The 19,813-nt window shown below is 34.6% G+C and overlaps 1 protein-coding gene across 1 annotated transcript in view; it reads left to right on the forward strand.

Annotated features, from left to right (window-relative positions):
* LOC101745050 (estradiol 17-beta-dehydrogenase 11) overlaps positions 1 to 19,161 on the forward strand; it is a 49,494-nt gene extending 30,333 nt beyond the window's left edge. The window contains exons 3-7 of the mRNA XM_004931689.5: positions 5,815 to 5,939; positions 7,525 to 7,635; positions 8,785 to 9,032; positions 11,958 to 12,074; positions 16,752 to 19,161. Of these exons, the coding sequence (XP_004931746.1) occupies positions 5,815 to 5,939; positions 7,525 to 7,635; positions 8,785 to 9,032; positions 11,958 to 12,074; positions 16,752 to 16,926 (776 nt within the window). The 3' untranslated portion in view covers positions 16,927 to 19,161. The remainder of the gene's footprint in view (positions 1 to 5,814; positions 5,940 to 7,524; positions 7,636 to 8,784; positions 9,033 to 11,957; positions 12,075 to 16,751) is intronic.
* Positions 19,162 to 19,813: the final 652 nt, after the last annotated feature.

A 19,813-nucleotide genomic window follows, 5' to 3' on the forward strand; every position in this document is an offset into this window, starting at 1 on the left:
ACGACAAAACATGCAAGTTAACAGAACCGTGAAAACCACCTTTGCTGGCTTACGAAATACCCAAATATAAGTTGTAACAAAAACTCAAAGAGGATCGGATATTATAAATTTTAGTCGGAGAAAAATATAATTCTTAAAAATTATATGTATTTAAATTTCATTATACACAATTATTCCCATCTTTAAAATTTATATAGGCTGTTTAACGACATCTTGTTTATTTGAAAGCTTAAGGTCTCCCGACAAAACCATGATGAAAAACTCCGGGTAGAAGATCGGATTGTATATTGTTATAAATGACTAATGAATTTTGCGAGCGACGAACCAACAGTGACCAATTAATTTTGTCTTTGACAAGAATTCATCTAGACCTAGGAGTTCCCAAACTTATTTGTCTACTGTCCACTTTGAGAATAAATATTTTTTTCTGGGTCCCCACAAGGAGTTGTTATCGCCCACTTTGGAAAAGGCTGATCTAGAGTGGTGGATATTGCAATTTTGAACTTTCTTGACAATGAGTATTGTTACAACACACGCTCTTTATTCACTATCGAACGAGGCATTACCTCTAGTTTAAGATACCAAAGAGATTCTGAGGAAGAAAGAATTCTGGGATTAAAATTTACGACACATTATTAAACCAGAACTTTTAGATGATCTTGAATGGGGAAAACGGGTTTGCATTACCGAATACTCACGAAAGTTCTGTTCATACTGTTGTTATGTGGAGTACAAGTTCTAATCGCCTAGTATAATACATCTAGTCTAGCTATTGTTTATGTGGGATTTAGGTCTAGGTCGCACAGTATGTCTTGGGGTCTTTCATTGTTTGAGCTCTTTGAATTGTTTAAGTGAATGACCTCTGCGCTTTGTTTGGTTGTCAAGCTTAAAACTGCATGACGATCCGCCGAGTCAACCACCCAACCAAAGACTAAAGTGACTGTCCCATTTGCGTCATAATTGAAAGTATAGATTTTATATTCCGTCTGTTTAAAAAACAGGAAACGTAAGGAACTCAACACAACACTACCTGATTAACGAAAAAAAATTGTTTGTTTGTAGTGTATGATAACTGAACTTGAACAAATTGATAGCAATCTATGAGTATTTAAAAAAAAAGTTTCTTTTTTTGCCATTGTAGAAGCCAAAAGGAAAAAAATATGAACACAAATAATAATTTATATCATTAATAAAATACATATTTAATTTCAAATCCGGGCCTTTTGCTTCCCGAGCAAAAAATCTATCAGGTTCGTAATTTAATTTTTATTCATGTGCTAAAATGAGACTTTATAGCTCAAATATCTATACTTCTATACTAATATATAAATCTACAGTGGTTTTTACGGATGTTCCGTTATAACTACTGAACTATGCATCCGATTGACTTGAAACTTGGTATCCACGTAAAAAATACATGTAGTTCATGGATAGGCTAATATTTTTATGAGTGTTGGACTCCCTACACCAGTTGCGGGGGCTTTAATGATGAGAATCTTTGTGGGGGTGAGAAATAATAATGTTAATTTTAAATGCCTAACGAAGCGAGCGGATATAGCTAGTTAACTCAAAATTTTAATCTTGATTTTTAGTTTTTAGTTTATTGTGATTTAGTTATCACTGTTGTATTTATTCATAATGGCTGCTTTACGTTGATCTATTAACAGACTGGTAAACCTTAAAGCATATTATGCCTTAAATTTTATCCACTCAATATTAGTTACCACGCTTCTAATGTGAACGCGTAATTGCTTTCGATTTTCCGAGAACAAATCAAAAACGCTTCTAGTGTTTCGAAAGCAAACGCATGCAAGGCTTTTCTATTATTAGTGTTAAATAAATTGCATTGGAATCGCGCGGATAGCGGACATCGATTGGTTATCCTTTGACACGATAATACTGAAAATCGTTCGAGCGAGACATAAAATTTACATAGTCTATGCGCAAAATTCATCCACATTTCAATGCACAAAGCAAATATTATATACATAAAGGTTAAATTATATTTGTAAGACAATTCTTCTCGTTAATTTCTAGTACCTGTTTAGCTAGCAAGGTCGTTTTTTATTAAACTTTTGTCTTTTGTGTGCAGTAATAAGCACGAAAGCAATTACAATATCGTCACTTCTAAAGACTCGATGATAAAATATTTTTTAAATTATGCGAAGTTTAAAATTACCACGTATTTATATTCTATTTAAAGCGGCTACTCCATCACACTTTCATATTTAGATCCAAATAAACTATCAGCCTTTTTCTTGTTTTTTTTAAATACCGGTCCTACCGATTCAGCCGTTTCTAGAACTGAAGGATTTATTTGAACAACGATTCTTTGTGAAAGTTAACGTTCTGAATGTAACAAAGTTTTAAATAGTTTCACAATTAATCAATTAATCGAAATTTGATATCCAATTTCTTCAGACTATTAATTTGATAAGCGCCGGTCCGCCGTCCACGGAAGTAAAGGATCCAACTGGATCATGTGTAGCTTATAGGGGGAAGTCCTGTTATTTTATTTTGTGCCAAAAAAATCGTTCGTTTTAGATTTATCATTCTTCGAAAAAAATTACTTGACAATGCCAGTACCGTAATTGATACAGCTAAATATGAAAACGCAGAAATTTTTTTAAACATCAATGCGACTCAAAATTCCGTACGATAATATTTAGAGAAACTGTAACATATTTTCAAGGCAAACGAGAATCTAAAGTTTGCGTAATAAACGAATGTTGTGTTCGATGAAACGTAACGCGTTCGTTCAAGAGTAATCGGCCAAGAGCAACACAACACATGCAAGGAATTTGTACGTACCTATATTATAATTTTATAAAAGCAATTTTATCTTATCTTATCGTATACCATTAAACGAGCAATTCTTGTATATTAATAAATACTAATATATATATAATCTGAATCTCGGAAACGGCTCCAACGATTTTCATAAAATTTAGTATACAGGGGATTTCGAGGGCGATAAATCGATCTAGCTACGATTTATTTTAAGAAAATGTTGTTTTATTCCATCAGTAAGTATATACAGTCGGCGTCGATGCGCCACTTCGATAAAGCGGCACGACACGAGAACCCTCTCATCGTGGCCGCCGGTAACTATATTCCCGATCCTGCGGACAGAATGGAAAGCAGTCGACGTCGCCCAAAACACGTCATCTCGGATCCTCCCGATCCACTAACGGTGCTTTTAGGTACTTCAAGCACCGGTCACCGTTCTCGCCGAGCCCGTCGCTTGCGACGAAGGGCTCGACGAGTAAATTAACTCTCAGACACAGCCCACTGAGTTTCTCGCCGGATCTTCTCAGTGGGTCGCGTTTCCGATCCGGTGGTAGATTCTGCGAAGCACGGCTCTTGCTAGGGTTCGTGTTAGCAACGTCATCAGGTTTGAGCCCCGTGAGCTCACCTACTAAAGTTAGGGTTACGCTGAAATAGCCACTAGGGCTATCAGCTTAGGTAGGTAAAAAAAAAAAAAAGTTGTTTTATTCGTGTTTTCAATAATCAACTCTTCCCGACATCTATTGGCGAATAATAATACTATTTTTCTTAATTGAGGGCAACTAACCGCTTTAAAGACACAAGATGGCGTTCTAAAAAAAAACCTCATCATCTAGTTAAATTTTATAAAAGCAATTTTATTATTGCTTGGATGGGTGAGCGTGCACATAGTCACCGGGATGTATAGACATTACTACGTGACCTATTTTGAGATCATGAGTTCTATACTTTTTACCACATGGCTTTCGGTGTTCAAATCGAAATACAATAGAATAGAATACAATAGAAACAGTCAGTATGGTGGAACCTACTCGTGCTCACAAGACGGCAGTTATTACGCAAATTAACGTTTTTGCAGACTTCAATTTTATTACACGATGTTATTCCTTCATCGTGGAAGAGATTCGTGAACGTATATTTAGTACGTATTGTATTAGAAAAAAATGTTACCTGTCTGGGAGATTTGAGCGTCAACCGTGCAATGTTTTTTTTACATGAGATCAAGTTTAGATTAGGTTAGCCTATCGAAAAATCCAATTCCAAATCAAATATCAATTCATATCTGCTACCTAGCCTTTCAAAAGAGAATGCTTCGCGGTATCAGTACTCAAGTAATGTTGATTTTTAGGATCCTTGACTATCACTATTTTCCGTTGGTAGCAACGGTAACTTGGCAACAATATTTCCATTATTTCATTTACATATTTCAAAGATCAATCAGTACTCTTTATTAGCAGTTAGTATGGAAATCAGAAAAATTGTAGCCTTGATTTATTCCGTTGTTGCAAAACTGTCTAGTAAATTTTTCAAATGTGTTAAACCTGCGCTAGTTGGAAATGACCCGAGAAAAGTAGGTAGTTGCATATAATTAGAGTTTTCATTTTATTGAACGTGTTTATGAATTTATAGGTAAGACGTCACGTCCTGTCGTGGTATTAAGCCTTCGTCAAACAGAACGAGTACTTAGCGCGCGTCAGAGCGCTAAACTAACGCCGCGCTATGACGCCGGGATGTGCTGTAGCGCTATAGTTATAGCGCTGGCGCTCTGTTTGACGGTAGGTTACCGTAGTAGTACAACACATCCCGGCGTCATAGCGTAGCGCTCTGACGCGCGCTAATTACGCGTTCTGTTTGACGAAGCCTTTAGTGATCACTGTTTATTTTAGAAATTCGCACGGTATTGACGAACAATGAAGTAACAGCGCGCTTAATAAAACAAATCTACGAAATGTATATATTTTTTGTCATTGGTGTTGGTAATGAACGTCTCTCTCGTTTTTGTCGCGAAACGATTATGCGACACATTCAGCATTATACAGTATGATTCCTTATAATGTGCACATATCGAAATGAGGGAATCTATGCTTCATTTTATAGAAAATCGTATATTTGAGTTATAAACATGAAAATTTTACTAATGGGTAGCTAATACGATGTGCAATAACATTAAGTAATAAAAAAGTAGGTAAAGGGTGCGTCTTTTTGAGAAATTTTAGGATTGTTGTAAAAATTGATGAAGAAATAACAGATTTATGCTAAAAAAAACATGTTTATTTTCAATTGAGTGGAGGCTTTCTCCCACTTTTTTCATTTTATGAGGACGCCTAAACACTTCCAATCATTATGAAATTTGTTTAACCGCGATAGATCATTTAGTTCAAAAGTTACACCGCTTTGTTTACACCGGAGTCACAGTAGTGAACAAACAATTTAAAAATTCCATAAAAAATAAAAAATAAAACATATTTACTTAGCATTTTTTTAATATTTTTCCCTCGATAAAATTAAGAATAGATTCCCTCATTTCGATATGTGCACATTATAAAGAATCACACTGTACTATTATATTTATAATGAGGCCGTCTTCAATCGGCTTGAATACATGTACTTAAACTTCATTAGATAACGTGCATTATTAGTGGTTATTTCTAAAGGTCATTCTTATTAAGTTTCATTTTTTGTCTTCAGTATTTACTATTTAGTATTACGTAAATAATGTCAGAGTACCAAGTCCGATGAGATATATTTGTCATTGATGGGGAAACAAACTTAAGGCTCACCTCTTGGTAAATGATTAACCACAGATACAAAACTTTGCCTGATCACGGGATATATTCGTAACATTTCCCGCAGGCGGTTCGATGTGTTTATGGACTTCTTCTGTAAATCGCTGGATTATATAAAAAATATACATGTTATTGTTATTATAATATCAAAATCAGTCGCTTTCAGTTTCTGTTTTGTCCTGCTGGGCGAATGAGCACTTTTACCAGATCTGATTTGTATTTACTTCAATTATTGTTTTAGGTTTGGAAGATACAGTGAAGCTTGTAAAAGGCGTCGGTGGTAAATGCTACGGCTACGTAGTAGATCTCGCCAGCAGGGAAGACATCTACCGTGTCGCTAAAAAAGTTGAAGAGCAGGTTGGGAAGGTAAATTTATTTTTGTTTTTTTATTTTATTTTATTTCTTAGATGTGTGGACGAGCTCACAGCCCACCTGGTGTTAAGTGGTTACTGGACCCCATAAACATCTACGACAAAAATGCGCCATCCATCTTGAGATATAAGTTCTAAGGTCTCAGTATAGTTACAACGGCTGCCCCACCCTTCAAACCGAAACGCATTTATGTTTCACGGCAGAAATAGCCAGGGTGATGGTACCTACCCGTGCGGACTCACAAGAGGTCCTATCACCAGTAAGGTTGAATTAAGTATCAAATTACTTTAGTCAGCACTACAAATTTTAACCGAATAGTACGTCTATATCACAAAATTAACGTATGAACGTATTTTGTGTTTCAATTACAGTATGCTTCAGGACACGCGTTAAATGTGGCAACACAATAAATGTCTTCAGACAAGGCAAACGTACAGTTTTTTTTTTTTTTAAAGACTGGATTGTTCGTCAAATATCCGCACCGCCTTTGTTCAACGTTTCCGTATTAAACATCACATCATATTGTCGCTGCTCAAATACGAATTTAAAATAAACGCATCAAAATATTATATTTATTCAGCACTAACTGACTCAGCAGACTTCGTAGTGCCTCAATCGATAAATAAAAGACCTAAACTTTTGTATAAAATAAACTTAAAACAAACATAAGGAATCCGTCCGACGGGGGACACTTCATAAGAAAAACAAAATTTTTTATTTTTATTTAATTCCAAGCATTTTCATATTTATCTACCTTTTAAACCTTCTCTGGACTTCCACAAATAATTCAAGACCAAAATTAGCCAAATCCGTCTAGCCGTTCTCGAGTTTTAGCGAGACTAATGAACAGCAATTCATTTTTATATGTATAAGTATAGATGAGCAGTTTGGTGATGTTGAAGTTTTTGTTTGAAAAGTAAAAAAAAAAAACAGGTTGAAGCCAAGGCTATTTATTTTGCGATTTTGGAAAAATCACTTCGCAAGCTACAACCACGAAAGTTCACTGACTCTAAGATTGAATACAGCAATAATTGCGTCAATAATAATTAATTTTATGCTTTCAAAACGTCTTTTAAACATTATACGTTTTGAAATTAGGGGCTTAAGATGAGATAAATGCATCTGATTTTCTGAAATCGCTCTAACCTTAAAGATAAAGATTTTACTGGTGGTAGGACGTCTTTTGAGTCCGCACGGGTGGGTATCACCACCTTGCTGCCTATTTCTGCCGTGAAGCAGTAATGCGTTTCGGTTTGAAGAATGAGTAGCCGTAGTAGTACTGTAAAAACTGAGACCTTAGTATTAATGTGTCAAGATACGTGGCGATATTTACGTTGTAGATGTCTATGGGCTCCGGTGACCACTTAACATCAGGTGAGCCGTGAGCTCGTCCACCTACATGAGCAATAAAAAAAAAGATGCTGCGTTTTACTCGTATAGAGCGATACAATCCCGTAAAATCTTGTGCAATAGTATGTATTAAGTAATAGAATTTTAGCATATTACGATTTTGGGACTGTAAGTCCATAGTGGGTTCTAAGCATCTAATACAATAATTAAATTGTTTTTCTTTTTTCAGGTAAACCTACTTATCAATAATGCAGGCGTCGTCTCAGGACACTACCTCCTGGAGACTCCAGACCACCTCATTCAAAGGACTTTCGATGTCAACATTCTTGCACATTTCTGGGTAAGACATTTTGTTTTGGATTATTTAACACAGCATAGGAAAATATCATTAAGACTGAATTTTAACTATGTATCTAAAAGGTCATATAAAAACTTACGTGACTACATCACTTACGTCTCTTTTTTTTTAATTATGCTGATAGCCTTGAGAGGCTATATCAACGTTACCCTAGCGAGAGCCCTCGGGGCTCAGACCGCAGGTGTTGCTAGCACTGGCCCTAGCAAAAGCAGTGCTTCGCAGAATCTACCACCGGATCGGAAACGCGGCCCACTGATAAGATCCGGCAAGAAACTCAGTGGGCTGTGCCTGTGGGTTAATTTATTCGCCGAGCCCTTCGTCGGAAGCGACGGGTTCGGCAAAGAGTCTCATAATGATTATATTTCACTACGAAATATTTTGTTTTCCTTGAAATTATAGTACACTTTCAGAACAGTCCCACAGAATTACATCAATACTCTTTCTGTAGTTGAAATTTATTGACATACTTAAATTGTCTCTAAATTTAGTTAGTGTTTAAAAAAAACAAACCCCCTTTTGCTCTGCCCATTTTACATTTTCAGAGATGTGCCCTTTTCGAAATTGCATATTTAATTTCTTTCGCCCGTTCTTCTCAGTTTTTCTCGAAACCGGTGGTAGAATTCTCTGATATTAAATGAGTGTGTCATGTGCAATAAAATAAATTATATTAAATTTAATTCACACGTTGCTAGAAGAACATAAAACCTGGGAGCGGTTTCTTTCGATTCCGTTGAATACAATATGATGAACTCAACAGCTACGATCTATCGCATGTGACTAATAAAAAACTCTTTCGAAATGGTTCTCATACACGTGCACTTACATTTTTTGGTTACTATGTATAAGTTTTATGGTTTTTGTTTTCGTAGTTCTCATAATAATTAACGTATCAAATTCGTTGTAACTAAAATCTTAATAAATAACATTGCTTTGTTCATGTTTTTAAGTTTAACATGCTACTTTACAATTGAAATTTATAATAGAATGAAAATTAAATGAATCAAATCCGTTATTCTTAATGAACAATAGAATAATAATTTTCTCATGATTTCTGCTAATGATAGTAACTGTTGCATTAGTATGTTTTATTATTATCATCTCAATATGTAACTGAATCATTTCATTGATTAGACGGTGAAAGCCTTCCTGCCAACCATGATCAGTCAAAATGATGGTCATATAGTGACCATCGCTTCAATGGCCGGACACGTGGGTGTTGCCAAGCTGGTCGACTACTGTTCGTCAAAAGCTGCTGCCTGCGGCTTCGACGAGGCTCTCAGGGTCGAGCTAGAGACGAAAGGCGTTAAGGGTGTGAAGACTTCGCTGATATGTCCGTACTTCATTCGATCGACGGGCATGTTTGAAGAGGTTAACTCAAGGTGTGTATCGGTTTCAATTATTGCTACGTCAAAAAAATACCCAGTAATACCTGTAAAAAACTTATTTACAAGTACGTGGCCTAAACAACCCAACTTCTCAAACGTATTGTGCACGCGATTGGGTATTGGGGTATTGGGTATTGGGTATTGGTTATTGGGTATTGGCGATTGGGTATTGTGAGCGCAAACGGTAGGTAATAACGTCCTGCTTAATTCTGCCACGCAGCATTCGTTCGTGCCAGTTTTCAACGGCAATTACTATTCAATACAATATGAAAATTTCAACCTTATACCTTAGACTCAGAGGTGACGTTTCACGTTATCCCAATAGACCTGTTAATCACGTAACACCTCTAGGTATTCTGGGAATTTATTATCCCATCTAATGCTAACATAGTATATCAACCTTAGCCTTTAATATCGGAAGGTCAACATTTATGTCTGTCATTAAAAATTTAATTTTTATTATCCAATTAAATTGTTTATGTGTGCTGTGTGATGTATTAAATATCACGTTCACACTTTCGTCTATATCAAAGTTAGGTATAAATTATATTATTACGATGCGCAATTACTACTCAGACCACTTGAAAAATCAGACACTATTATTTTAAAATTGAAACTTTATTTTCTTTAATACGCTTTGAATCTTTTAATAGCTCGTATGTAATAAAAATACGTGGACTCACGTTTTGATAACTTGATCACGACATTGATAACTTAATAAATTATTTTTCTACAGTCTCCGAATCTGGTGGTAGGACCTCTTGTGTGTCCGCACGGGTAGGTACCACCGCGCTGCCAATTTCTGCCGTGAGGCAGTAATGCGTTTCGGTTTAAGGGTGGGGCAGCCGTTGTAACTATACTGAGATCTTAGAACTTATATCTCAAGATGGGTGGCGCATTTACGTTGTAGATGTCCATGGGTCCCAGTAACCACTTAACACCAGGTGGGCTGTGAGTTCGTCCACCCATCTAAGCAATAAAAAAAAGTCTCTCTTCACACCGAGTCCAGCGCTTTTACAAGGCTTCAATCCCATTAAAAAAAAAAATTGTCTTGGTCCTGCAAAAAGCTCTCCACGGCATCCATTACCTCGTTATCGCCTTCGTACTTGTTTCCCCTTAAGTATTCTTTTAATTTGGGGAACAGATAAAAATCGATAGGCGCCAGATCTGGTGAATAAGGGGAGTGGTCAACAAATTCGAAGCCAGGTTGCTGAATGGCAGCCATTGCAACTGCCGACCTGTGCGCGGGTGCGTTGTCGTGATGAAACAGCAAGCCCCTTCGAAGTTTTCCTCTCCTTTTTTCTTTGATGGCATTCCTAAACTTGGAAATTAAAGCTGCATAATATTGGCCTGTAATAGTGGTTCCACGCTCCAGGTAATCAATCAACAATATCCCTTCTGAGTCCCAAAATATTGAGGCCATAACCTTGCTAGCCGATGCCACGACACGAAACTTCTTCGGGGGCGGTGATGATGGTCGTTTCCATTGTGAAGATTGCTGTTTTGTTTTGGGATCAAAATGATGGAGCCATGTTTCGTCCATTGTTACGAAACGAGATAAAAAGTTTTCAGAATTTTCTTAAAATTTGTCCTACAATGTCTTCGAAAGTCGATTTTGTTTCAGACTGTCGGTTAACATTCTCGGCACCTATCTTGCGGAGACTTTTCTCAAATTCAAAGAATGTTTCAATATAGATTGAATACTTTCATATGAAATGCCCGTTTCTTTTATTAAGTATCGTATGGTAACTCTTCGCTCATCGCTCAATACAATTTTCTCGACTTTCGCAACATTTTCTTGGGTGACTAACGTCGATAGACGGCCGCAACGATGTTCGTCTTCCGTGCTCGTTCTCCCTACTCGCTCCCTACTCCTAATTGAGAAGCCACTGGAATAATTGCGACAGTAGAATACGGCGGAGCAGACTCTCCTAATGTTGCCTCCAAATCGCAATGAATATCTTGCGTTATTAACTTTTTTAAACATAGGTAGGTATTTAATAACGGCTCGCACTTCGTTTTTCTCCATTTTCGAGAACACGTTCCGACACGAAGTAAACAAATGACTACATTCAGAAAAAAACAAAAGAGAATCGAAGATTTTTTTCACAAATTATATGTAAGCCTGCCAGTATTTTTTTTCTTACCAAGGAGTATGTCGTTGATGATGAATATGATTTTTTTAGAGTCGTATGGGTCACGGAACCACGGTCATATCTACCTAACCGTGATGTCAAACGGGTATCCAAAGTTCTTTTTTTTCTACCTATGCTGATAGCCTTGAGAGGCTATTTCAGCTTCGCCTTGACGTGTAGATTAGCTCACGGGGTTCAAACCGGAAGGAAGTGTTGCTAACACTGGTCCTAGCAAGAGCAGTGCTTCGCAGAATCTACCACCGGATCGGAAACGCGACCCACTGAGAAGACCTGGCGAGAAACTCAGTGGGCTTCCGAAGTTCAATTGATACAAAGAGTGTGTCCAGAAGTTCAATTGATACAACGAGTGTGTAGATGGCGTGGTCTCTTGTCGAGTCTCTGCACGACGAGAGCGGACGAGAGGCACGCGAGAAAACGAGACAGACAAGCGTGTACAGCCGGCATAATCCTTGAAAAAAATATTAAAATTTTCGTTTATTATATCGAGTAGTGAAAGACTGTTTGGTTTAAGCGGCATTTTTGCATCTTTACAGAAGAGCCATTTAAAGTTTCAAATTTGGAAAAAAAATCATGGAGTTAACTAAATTGAAGTTCAATTAAAAACATCGAATTATCGATATTAATACCAAATAAAACCTTTAATTACAGAGACAAATGTCGCTTAAAATAAATAGCCTTTCACCCCTCGATATGTACATACGTACGGACATATAGGAGACAACATACAAAATTATTTAAATTAATTATATTTTTTTCATTACAGGTTCGTGCCACAGCTGAATTCGAACGAGGTGGCGGATCGTGTTGTGCTCGCGATACGCACCAGTGAGCCTTTCGCTCTAATACCAGGTTTCTTTCGGGTGTTACTACCTTTCAAATGGTAAGTCTGTTACTTGTACCCGAGCTATATTTGAGAACCGTCGGTCACTTAACTTACCTTAGAATATGATTTCCACATACAATTTTGTTTTTCTATTTGACATTAGCATTTTCTTAATGCTCTTTGTTGTATTATCTATCTATACTGACTAGAGGTCCCGCAGTAGTCGAAATTCGACTATAATTAATTGGAATTGTAAGTTTGTACACTATTATGATTGTATTTTATACTTCTATAATCACAAATTTCGCCAAGGCTACATATAAAAAATATTAACAAAGACAAACAATACTTAATCTCAATTTGACAACAGACGTCAAGAACAAAAGTTTGACAATAAATAGTATGCATGCGTGTGTGCGTCAAATATATGGTATGTAATGTGTGTAATGTTTTCTTTATTGATTTAATGTATCTTTCATGCATTATTTTAAAAAGATATTAGCATTGTGCACTTCTTCTCTATATTCTCTATAAGTGTGGAAAATTTCATACTCCTCCGTCCGCGCAATTTTCGTAAAAAGGATACAAAGTTTTTGCTTCACGTATTAATATATAGATATATAATCTACAGTGGTTTTTACGGATGTTCCGTTATAACTACTAAACCATGCATCCGATTGACTTGAAACTTGGTATCCATGTAGAAAATACATGTACTTAATGGATAGGCTAATATTTGTATGAGTGTTGGACTCCCTAATAATAATGGCAATAAATAATAATATTAACTTTAAATGCCCAGCGAAGCGGCGAGTACGGCTAGTTTATATGTATATAAAAGACGATGGCTGTGTGTATATATATTCCCTGTAGACTTCAAAACGATGGACCGATTTTGATGAAAGGGCCGGTTTTCACTAGTATTAATATAATTAATAAACAACAATAGAATTTCATATAGGATTGCATAAGTCTTATTTTTAAGGCTATAAAGTAGGGATAATGGTCAGCTGTTAAAAGTTGGTCTGCCGGGATACAGTTGCGTTGCCCGATCGGAGTTAATATTTGTAAAGATATTTAGTGTATCTGCATCACTTATCAAGCAGCGTTCACGTTATGGCTCAGTGGGTTCTAGTAATTACGAAGAAATCGTATTTATATATAATTATATAGTTTTTATGTTACTCGCAGAAATCAATTATTGTTTTAAAAGACTATAATATATTCCTGAACGCGATTCCATCTTTTAAAACAAATATCTCATTCTTACTTAGTCAGCTTCTAGATTAACCAAATGTTTATTTCATTATAAGGTTTTGATGTAGTAGTAGAATAGGTTTGAATTTATTTACATTTCTGAAGCCTGAATGATCGGTTATACGGAAAACGAAATATTATTTAAAAAATAAATAATTAAAATAACATTACCTTTAACGCTGCTTTGTTCGAAAAGCTATCTGATTTTAATTATCTATATTATTTCACAACGCAATACGTGAACGAAGTAATTTCGGCTCACATAAAGTGCATTACTATAATTCTGCATAAATGTGCATTACTATAATTCTCATGTTGTATTTGTTATTTTAGCTGTTCTACACACACTCATCACTTTTAATTATTATTCTCATAATCCTCTCGCAGGTCTGCTGGATGAGATTTCTTAAAGAAATAAGCAGTACCTTTGTACATAATTTTCCTATTACTCTGTACTATGTCTTCTTTTTTGTGTGTACATAAATAAATTAATAATAATAATAATAAAAGTTTAATCATTAACACTAAGCTCAAACTCGGTCTACCGACGGCATGGCATTCCCGTTCGCAACAAGACATCAACTAAAAAGAACGAACCGTGGGAGCATTTTGTAATCGCTTCACATTAACCTCAAGTTACGTTCTAAATTCTTTTAATATTTGACCCGCTTTTGAGATCTCGTGGTCAAGTGAAAACAAAATGGCTTTTAAGGACCGTTTTTTTTGTTCTTCCTACTTGTCGACAAACGCTTCAAATATTTTAGCTGTATTTTTTTTTGTGGTGTACCACAAAACCGCTAATGGAACAAGTTAATTATAGGTCTACTGACAATAAGTCTTAAGATTTTAGTCAATAATATCAAGTAATTTGGTTAATACCAAAGTAAAGAGTTATTTTCGTAATAATAGTTACTATTGTTATTTTGCATAGAATAATCGATACCAAAAACGTATTTACAATTTTTAACGACCATTCACTTATTAATTTGTTAATTTTTAATTTTTACATTCACTTGTTTCTTAGTATTTTATATAAGGTTCACTATATTCAAATATATAAATAAATAAATATTTACTAACAATCACGCCACGTAAAGAGCTTGTGTTACAGGTACCAGATAACGGAAATAAATGTAAGATTTTTATTATACACATACATAAATTTAATATACATCCATAACCCTGGAAAAGACATTAATATTTATCATACAAATATCTTCCCTTGGCGGGATTCGAACCCGCGACCCCCTTGTGTAGTGACCATGTATGTCACTTACCACTACACCAGACGGTCGTACATACATTTCCATTTAATATACATTTAAATATCGTCTTCTTTAATATCTTATGTTCATTTATTTGGTTCAATGTTAAAGGCTTTGTAGTTAAATGAAAGCCAAATAAAATTTAATGTGAAAGCCAAATTAAATAGGTACCTATTTTGAGTACCTGTTAGAAACGGAACTAAGAATATTATACAAATGTATAGCCAACGATTCTGTTTAGGTGAAACTTCACGTTTTACACAAAATTAATTATAAAATTTTAATGATGCTCATTAATCACATTATCTAAAATCCTTGAAAACAAACGCAGTCTAAAAAAAAAAACACTAAGTTAAAAATTTTTCGTATAAACCAACAAGAAATCTAAATATTTGACATCGTATTTAACGTACATTTTCGGGAAACAGATGTGTGGTTTATTTATGAAGGTAGATGTCACCGAACAACGCCATTAAAAAAATTCCGACGCGAAGATTGCATAGAATTTGCATATCTATATATTAATACGTGAAGCAAAAACCCCTTTTTACGAAAATTGCACGGACGGAGGAGTATTAAATTTTCCACACTTGTAGAGAATATAGAGAAGAAGTGCACAATGCTAATATTTTTTTAAAATAATGCATAAAGGATACTTCAAATCAATAAAGAAAACATTACACACACCACATACGATGTATTTGACGCACACACGCATGCATACTATTTATTATTGTCAAACTTTTGTTCTTGACGTCTGTAGTCAAATTGAGAATAGATTGAATATTGTTTGTCTTTGTTAATATTTTTTATAGTATAGTCTTGGCGAAATTTGTGATTATAGAAGTATAAAATACAATCATAATAGTGTACAAACTTACAATTCCAATTAATTATAGTCGAATTTCGACTACTGCGGGACCTCTAGTTAGTTTAAAAAGTTTATAGTCTTCGCGAGGTTGAAAAATACACCCATGTTTTTTTAAGTGTATATATGGGTGAACGAACCAGGAGTTAATCGGTTACCGGAGCATATTGGCCACAGCCCTAATGTTCTTCACATCGTTTTTGTATAAAGTTTTCTCTGAGTAGCCTATATCGATACGGGTTAATGATGAAAACCATATCTTAATAAACTCAAAACATTCTACACGGCTTGATAATAGCGAGGGCCACAGAACCAAAACGGGGGTGGATCGATTTGATTTTGTATGAATTTAACATAACTAGATGATGACCGGTTTTTTTTTTATAACCCCATCTTGTTGTGTATTTAAAGCGGTTAGTTGCCCTCAATTAAGAAAAATAGTATTCTTATTCGCCAATAGATGTCGGGAAGAGTTGATTATTGAAAACACGAATAAAACAACATTTTCTGAAAATAAATCGTAACTAGATCCATTTATCGCCCCCGAAATTACTTGTATACTAAATTTTATAAAAATCGTTGGAGCCGTTTCCGAGATTCAGATTTTATATATATTAATATACAAGAATTGCTTGTTTAAAGGTATAAGATAAATATAAATATACTAGCGACCCGCCCTCGCTTCGCTTTGGAAACTATAATTTATTATTGATTTCTCCACTATTTAATGGATGTTATTATACATATAAACCTTCCTCTTCAATCACTCTATCTATTAAAAAAAAACCGCATCAAAATCCGTTGCGTAGTTTTAAAGATTTAGGCATACATAGGGATATAGGGACAGAGAAAGCAACTTTGTTTTATACAGTTTTATACTATGTAGTGATTCGTGGTAGTAGGGAGGTGCGGGATCGAGACCCATACAAACTATGGATGATCGCCTTTCTAACTTGTATACAGTATTTTTTTTAATTTTTTTTAAATTACAATACGTTGAACAGTGTATCAAGTCTCATACCCACGATCTATTAAACTAAGGCAATATACCCGTACTTATTCTTTACTGGTGGTAGGACCTCTTGTGAGTCCGCGCGGGTAGGTACCACTACCCTGCCTATTTCTGCCGTGAAGCAGTAATGTGTTTCGGTTTGAAGAGTGGGGCACGGCTGTTGTAACTATACTCGAGACCTTAGAACTTATATCTCAAGGTGGGTGGCGCATTTACACTGTATATGTCTATGGGCTCCAGTAACCACTTAACACCAGGTGGGCTGTGAGCTCTTCCACCCATCTAAGCAATAAAAAATAAAATAAAATAAAACCTCATTAATTACATTACAGGATAGTACCTTGGCCGTGTATATCAGAGCTGATACGCGGTCTGGTGCCGGACGCGGTCCCTGTGGCCCCTAACGCGCGTATAGAGACACCATCCTCAGCACCAAAAATAGACATGAAAACGGACTCCAGGCCTATGTCACTGCTGCCCCCAGCAAGACACGACCGCCAGGTTTGAATATTTACAGGGTACGTTATGATTACTAAGAGTACTTAACGGTAGGCAGCGGCTTGGCTCTGCACCTGGTATTGCTGAAGTCCATGGGCAACGGTAACCACTCGCCATCAGGTGGGCCGTATGCTTGTCTACCTACATGGGCAATAAAAAAAAAAAAATTATTAAGTTGTGTTGAAAAAAATCTGAATTTATTCTTGTCATTCAAAATAGTTCATGGTGCTAAATAGGTTTTCAAACGTTTTGATTATACAGTATGGATCTTGGAATATGTTTCTCGTATATAAATTGGAGTTTATATGTTTTATTAAGGTGTATTTTAATTTGTCAAAAGTATACCGTTACAATAAAAACAAATAATGACGTTGATAGTTAAAATAGAATTTTTAAATTAAAACAAATAAATAAGAGATTTAATTTTGTAACAAAACAAAAATTACTATACTGATACGCAACGCAAAATACGAATAAAATATAATTCATTAAATAATTGTTTTTCTCTTATCAATCATCTAAAGGACTAACGTATTTTTTATTTATTTACCTAAACATTTATTTACGTCAGAAACGACTATAATAAATAAAATAATTTGCGTTCGTATTTTATTATGACAATCAAACTTAAGAATGAATTATCCCGCAATTTAGCTATAAAGTATTGTTAATGTGCGTCAAACAAAAATGTAATGACGATAAAAAAAATTTAATGTCCATTTTTAACCGTCGTGCGATTAGCATTATTTTTAGTACTTAAATGCATTGTTAGGAAATTTACGTGTTTTCATGAGACGTTTACGTTACGTATCCCATATAAACAGTATTTTTTGTCGTTCACAACTTTGTAGATATTAACTTAACTTCTAAAAATGGGTTTAAGTCGGACAATTTTTACCAATTCTTGAAGGCTTCGATTATGAAGCAAGATAATTGATAATTGATCGAATTGAAACTCTGTCGAAATATGATTACAATCTAATTTCGACTTTATTTCTCAACGGGGATGACGGAATTCCCGCTGTCCATGGGTTCCGGGAACCAATTATCAAGATACGCTCGTTGGTCCATCAAAAATATTGAAAAACGTTTAACAACTATTCATAATTGCTTTATGAAATATATTTATTATGATACTAACTGATTTCCAGTTAGTTATTAGTAGAATTATATTTGAATGTTTTTTCGACCGTTACAATTCAATGCGCGGTAAAATTTCTTCACAAGCTTTTGTTTGAGCCAGATAACTTGACGTCGAACTTGCGCTACGTAGATCTTAAGGAATTTATAGGAGTCACATAACTTAGAATATGTTCTTTTTGTAATAGACCTCCTCAAATTCACATGGCAACATTCTTCAGATACAAATGCATTTAAAGTTTCAAAATATTTGTTATTAAAAGCCAATTTTTTTCTACGTTGCTTCGACATTAATGAAATTTTGAAATTAAATTATACATTAATGAGATTATATTTAAAGTTTCTATTAGAATTATATTTATTTACATTGAAAAACTAAGTTTAAAATTGAGATTCGCAAAAGAAAACCTGCAACCATAATGGTCTATGGACAAGCATTGCCATGTCGAAAAATGTAACGTCACCACATTATATATATATTTTTTTTAAATGCCATGTGTCATGTTTATTTCATATGGCTGTTTACCATTGGACTACTGTGATCTGTTTAATGATTGCTTTTGTATGTAAACATCATCACATGTAACATGTACTTGTACTTAGAGATTGGATTTATTTTTAAATTTGGAACGGGAGAGGGTGTTACTTGTATTTGCTCAAAAAGGATTTTGTTTTATTGTATATACTAGAATAATTCGTAATAAGATCTTCGAAGAAGAGAAACGATTTGCCGACACGACGGCTCTGCGTAATGAATCATTTTAGTTAACTATAAAATGTGAATGGAATTTTGATTTTTTATTTAAAATGTTACACTCGATGACTACAGAATTCTGAAGTGTCTCAGAAATCTACTAAAAATAAAATTATAAAAAAAATCAAATATCAAATTAAAAATAGTGAGTCGTTTCAAGTTCTTCTGTGAAATTAAGTTACCTCCTTTCGTATTTGTGCTAACTAATAAGTTAAATGTATTTTTACTTTTAGTTCGGGTTTTCGAGATGAACATTTTTAACGTAGCATTTTTAATAATTATCGTTTTTTATTTTATAAGAATTAAAAACACGTAATTGTTTTAAATGCTAATAAAATTTAAAGAGTGTTGTTTTGCGTTTTATTTTATTTATTAAATAACCTACTTAAATCTTATAAAAGTACCCTACATATGTTTTAGTATAACAATACCATAGTTAACAAGGGATTAATATTAGTTAAAATGTAATGGTAAATATATATTCAATTTACATTGTAATTTAGACCCTGGTTGTTTTTTTTGAAATTAAGTACGGAAAAGACGACTAGTTTTTTTTTCTCTTATAGGAAAAATAAAGTACAATCTAAGAAATTATGACAAAAAAAAATACAATAGCTGTTTTTTTAATGCTCATTCAAAGTAAAATATAAGATCGTAAATAAAATCTAAAATAACATCGCGCCTAAGATATAAAAGTTTAGTGCTCTTCTTCTCTTACTTTGTGTCTTCATTGCGATGATACCTCTCAAACCGATTAGATGATGCAGAATTGTTTTTCCTCAGACCAATAATTTTGTCTTCCTTGAAAATTTCGCAGTCCTTAGCACTAGGCCCTAGTGACTCGAATGTAAATTCAACACTGCAAGGAATTCACTCAACAGCAATCACTGTTGTACACTTTCATGGAATTAATATACGATTTTAATCTAATATTCAATAGATATTTGGTAAACGTGTTGATATACATGAAAATATAAGTTTATATATTGGCATTAGTATAAT

This window comes from Bombyx mori, chromosome 3 (genome assembly GCF_030269925.1).
Source record: "Bombyx mori chromosome 3, ASM3026992v2".
Taxonomy (NCBI): domain Eukaryota; kingdom Metazoa; phylum Arthropoda; class Insecta; order Lepidoptera; family Bombycidae; genus Bombyx; species Bombyx mori.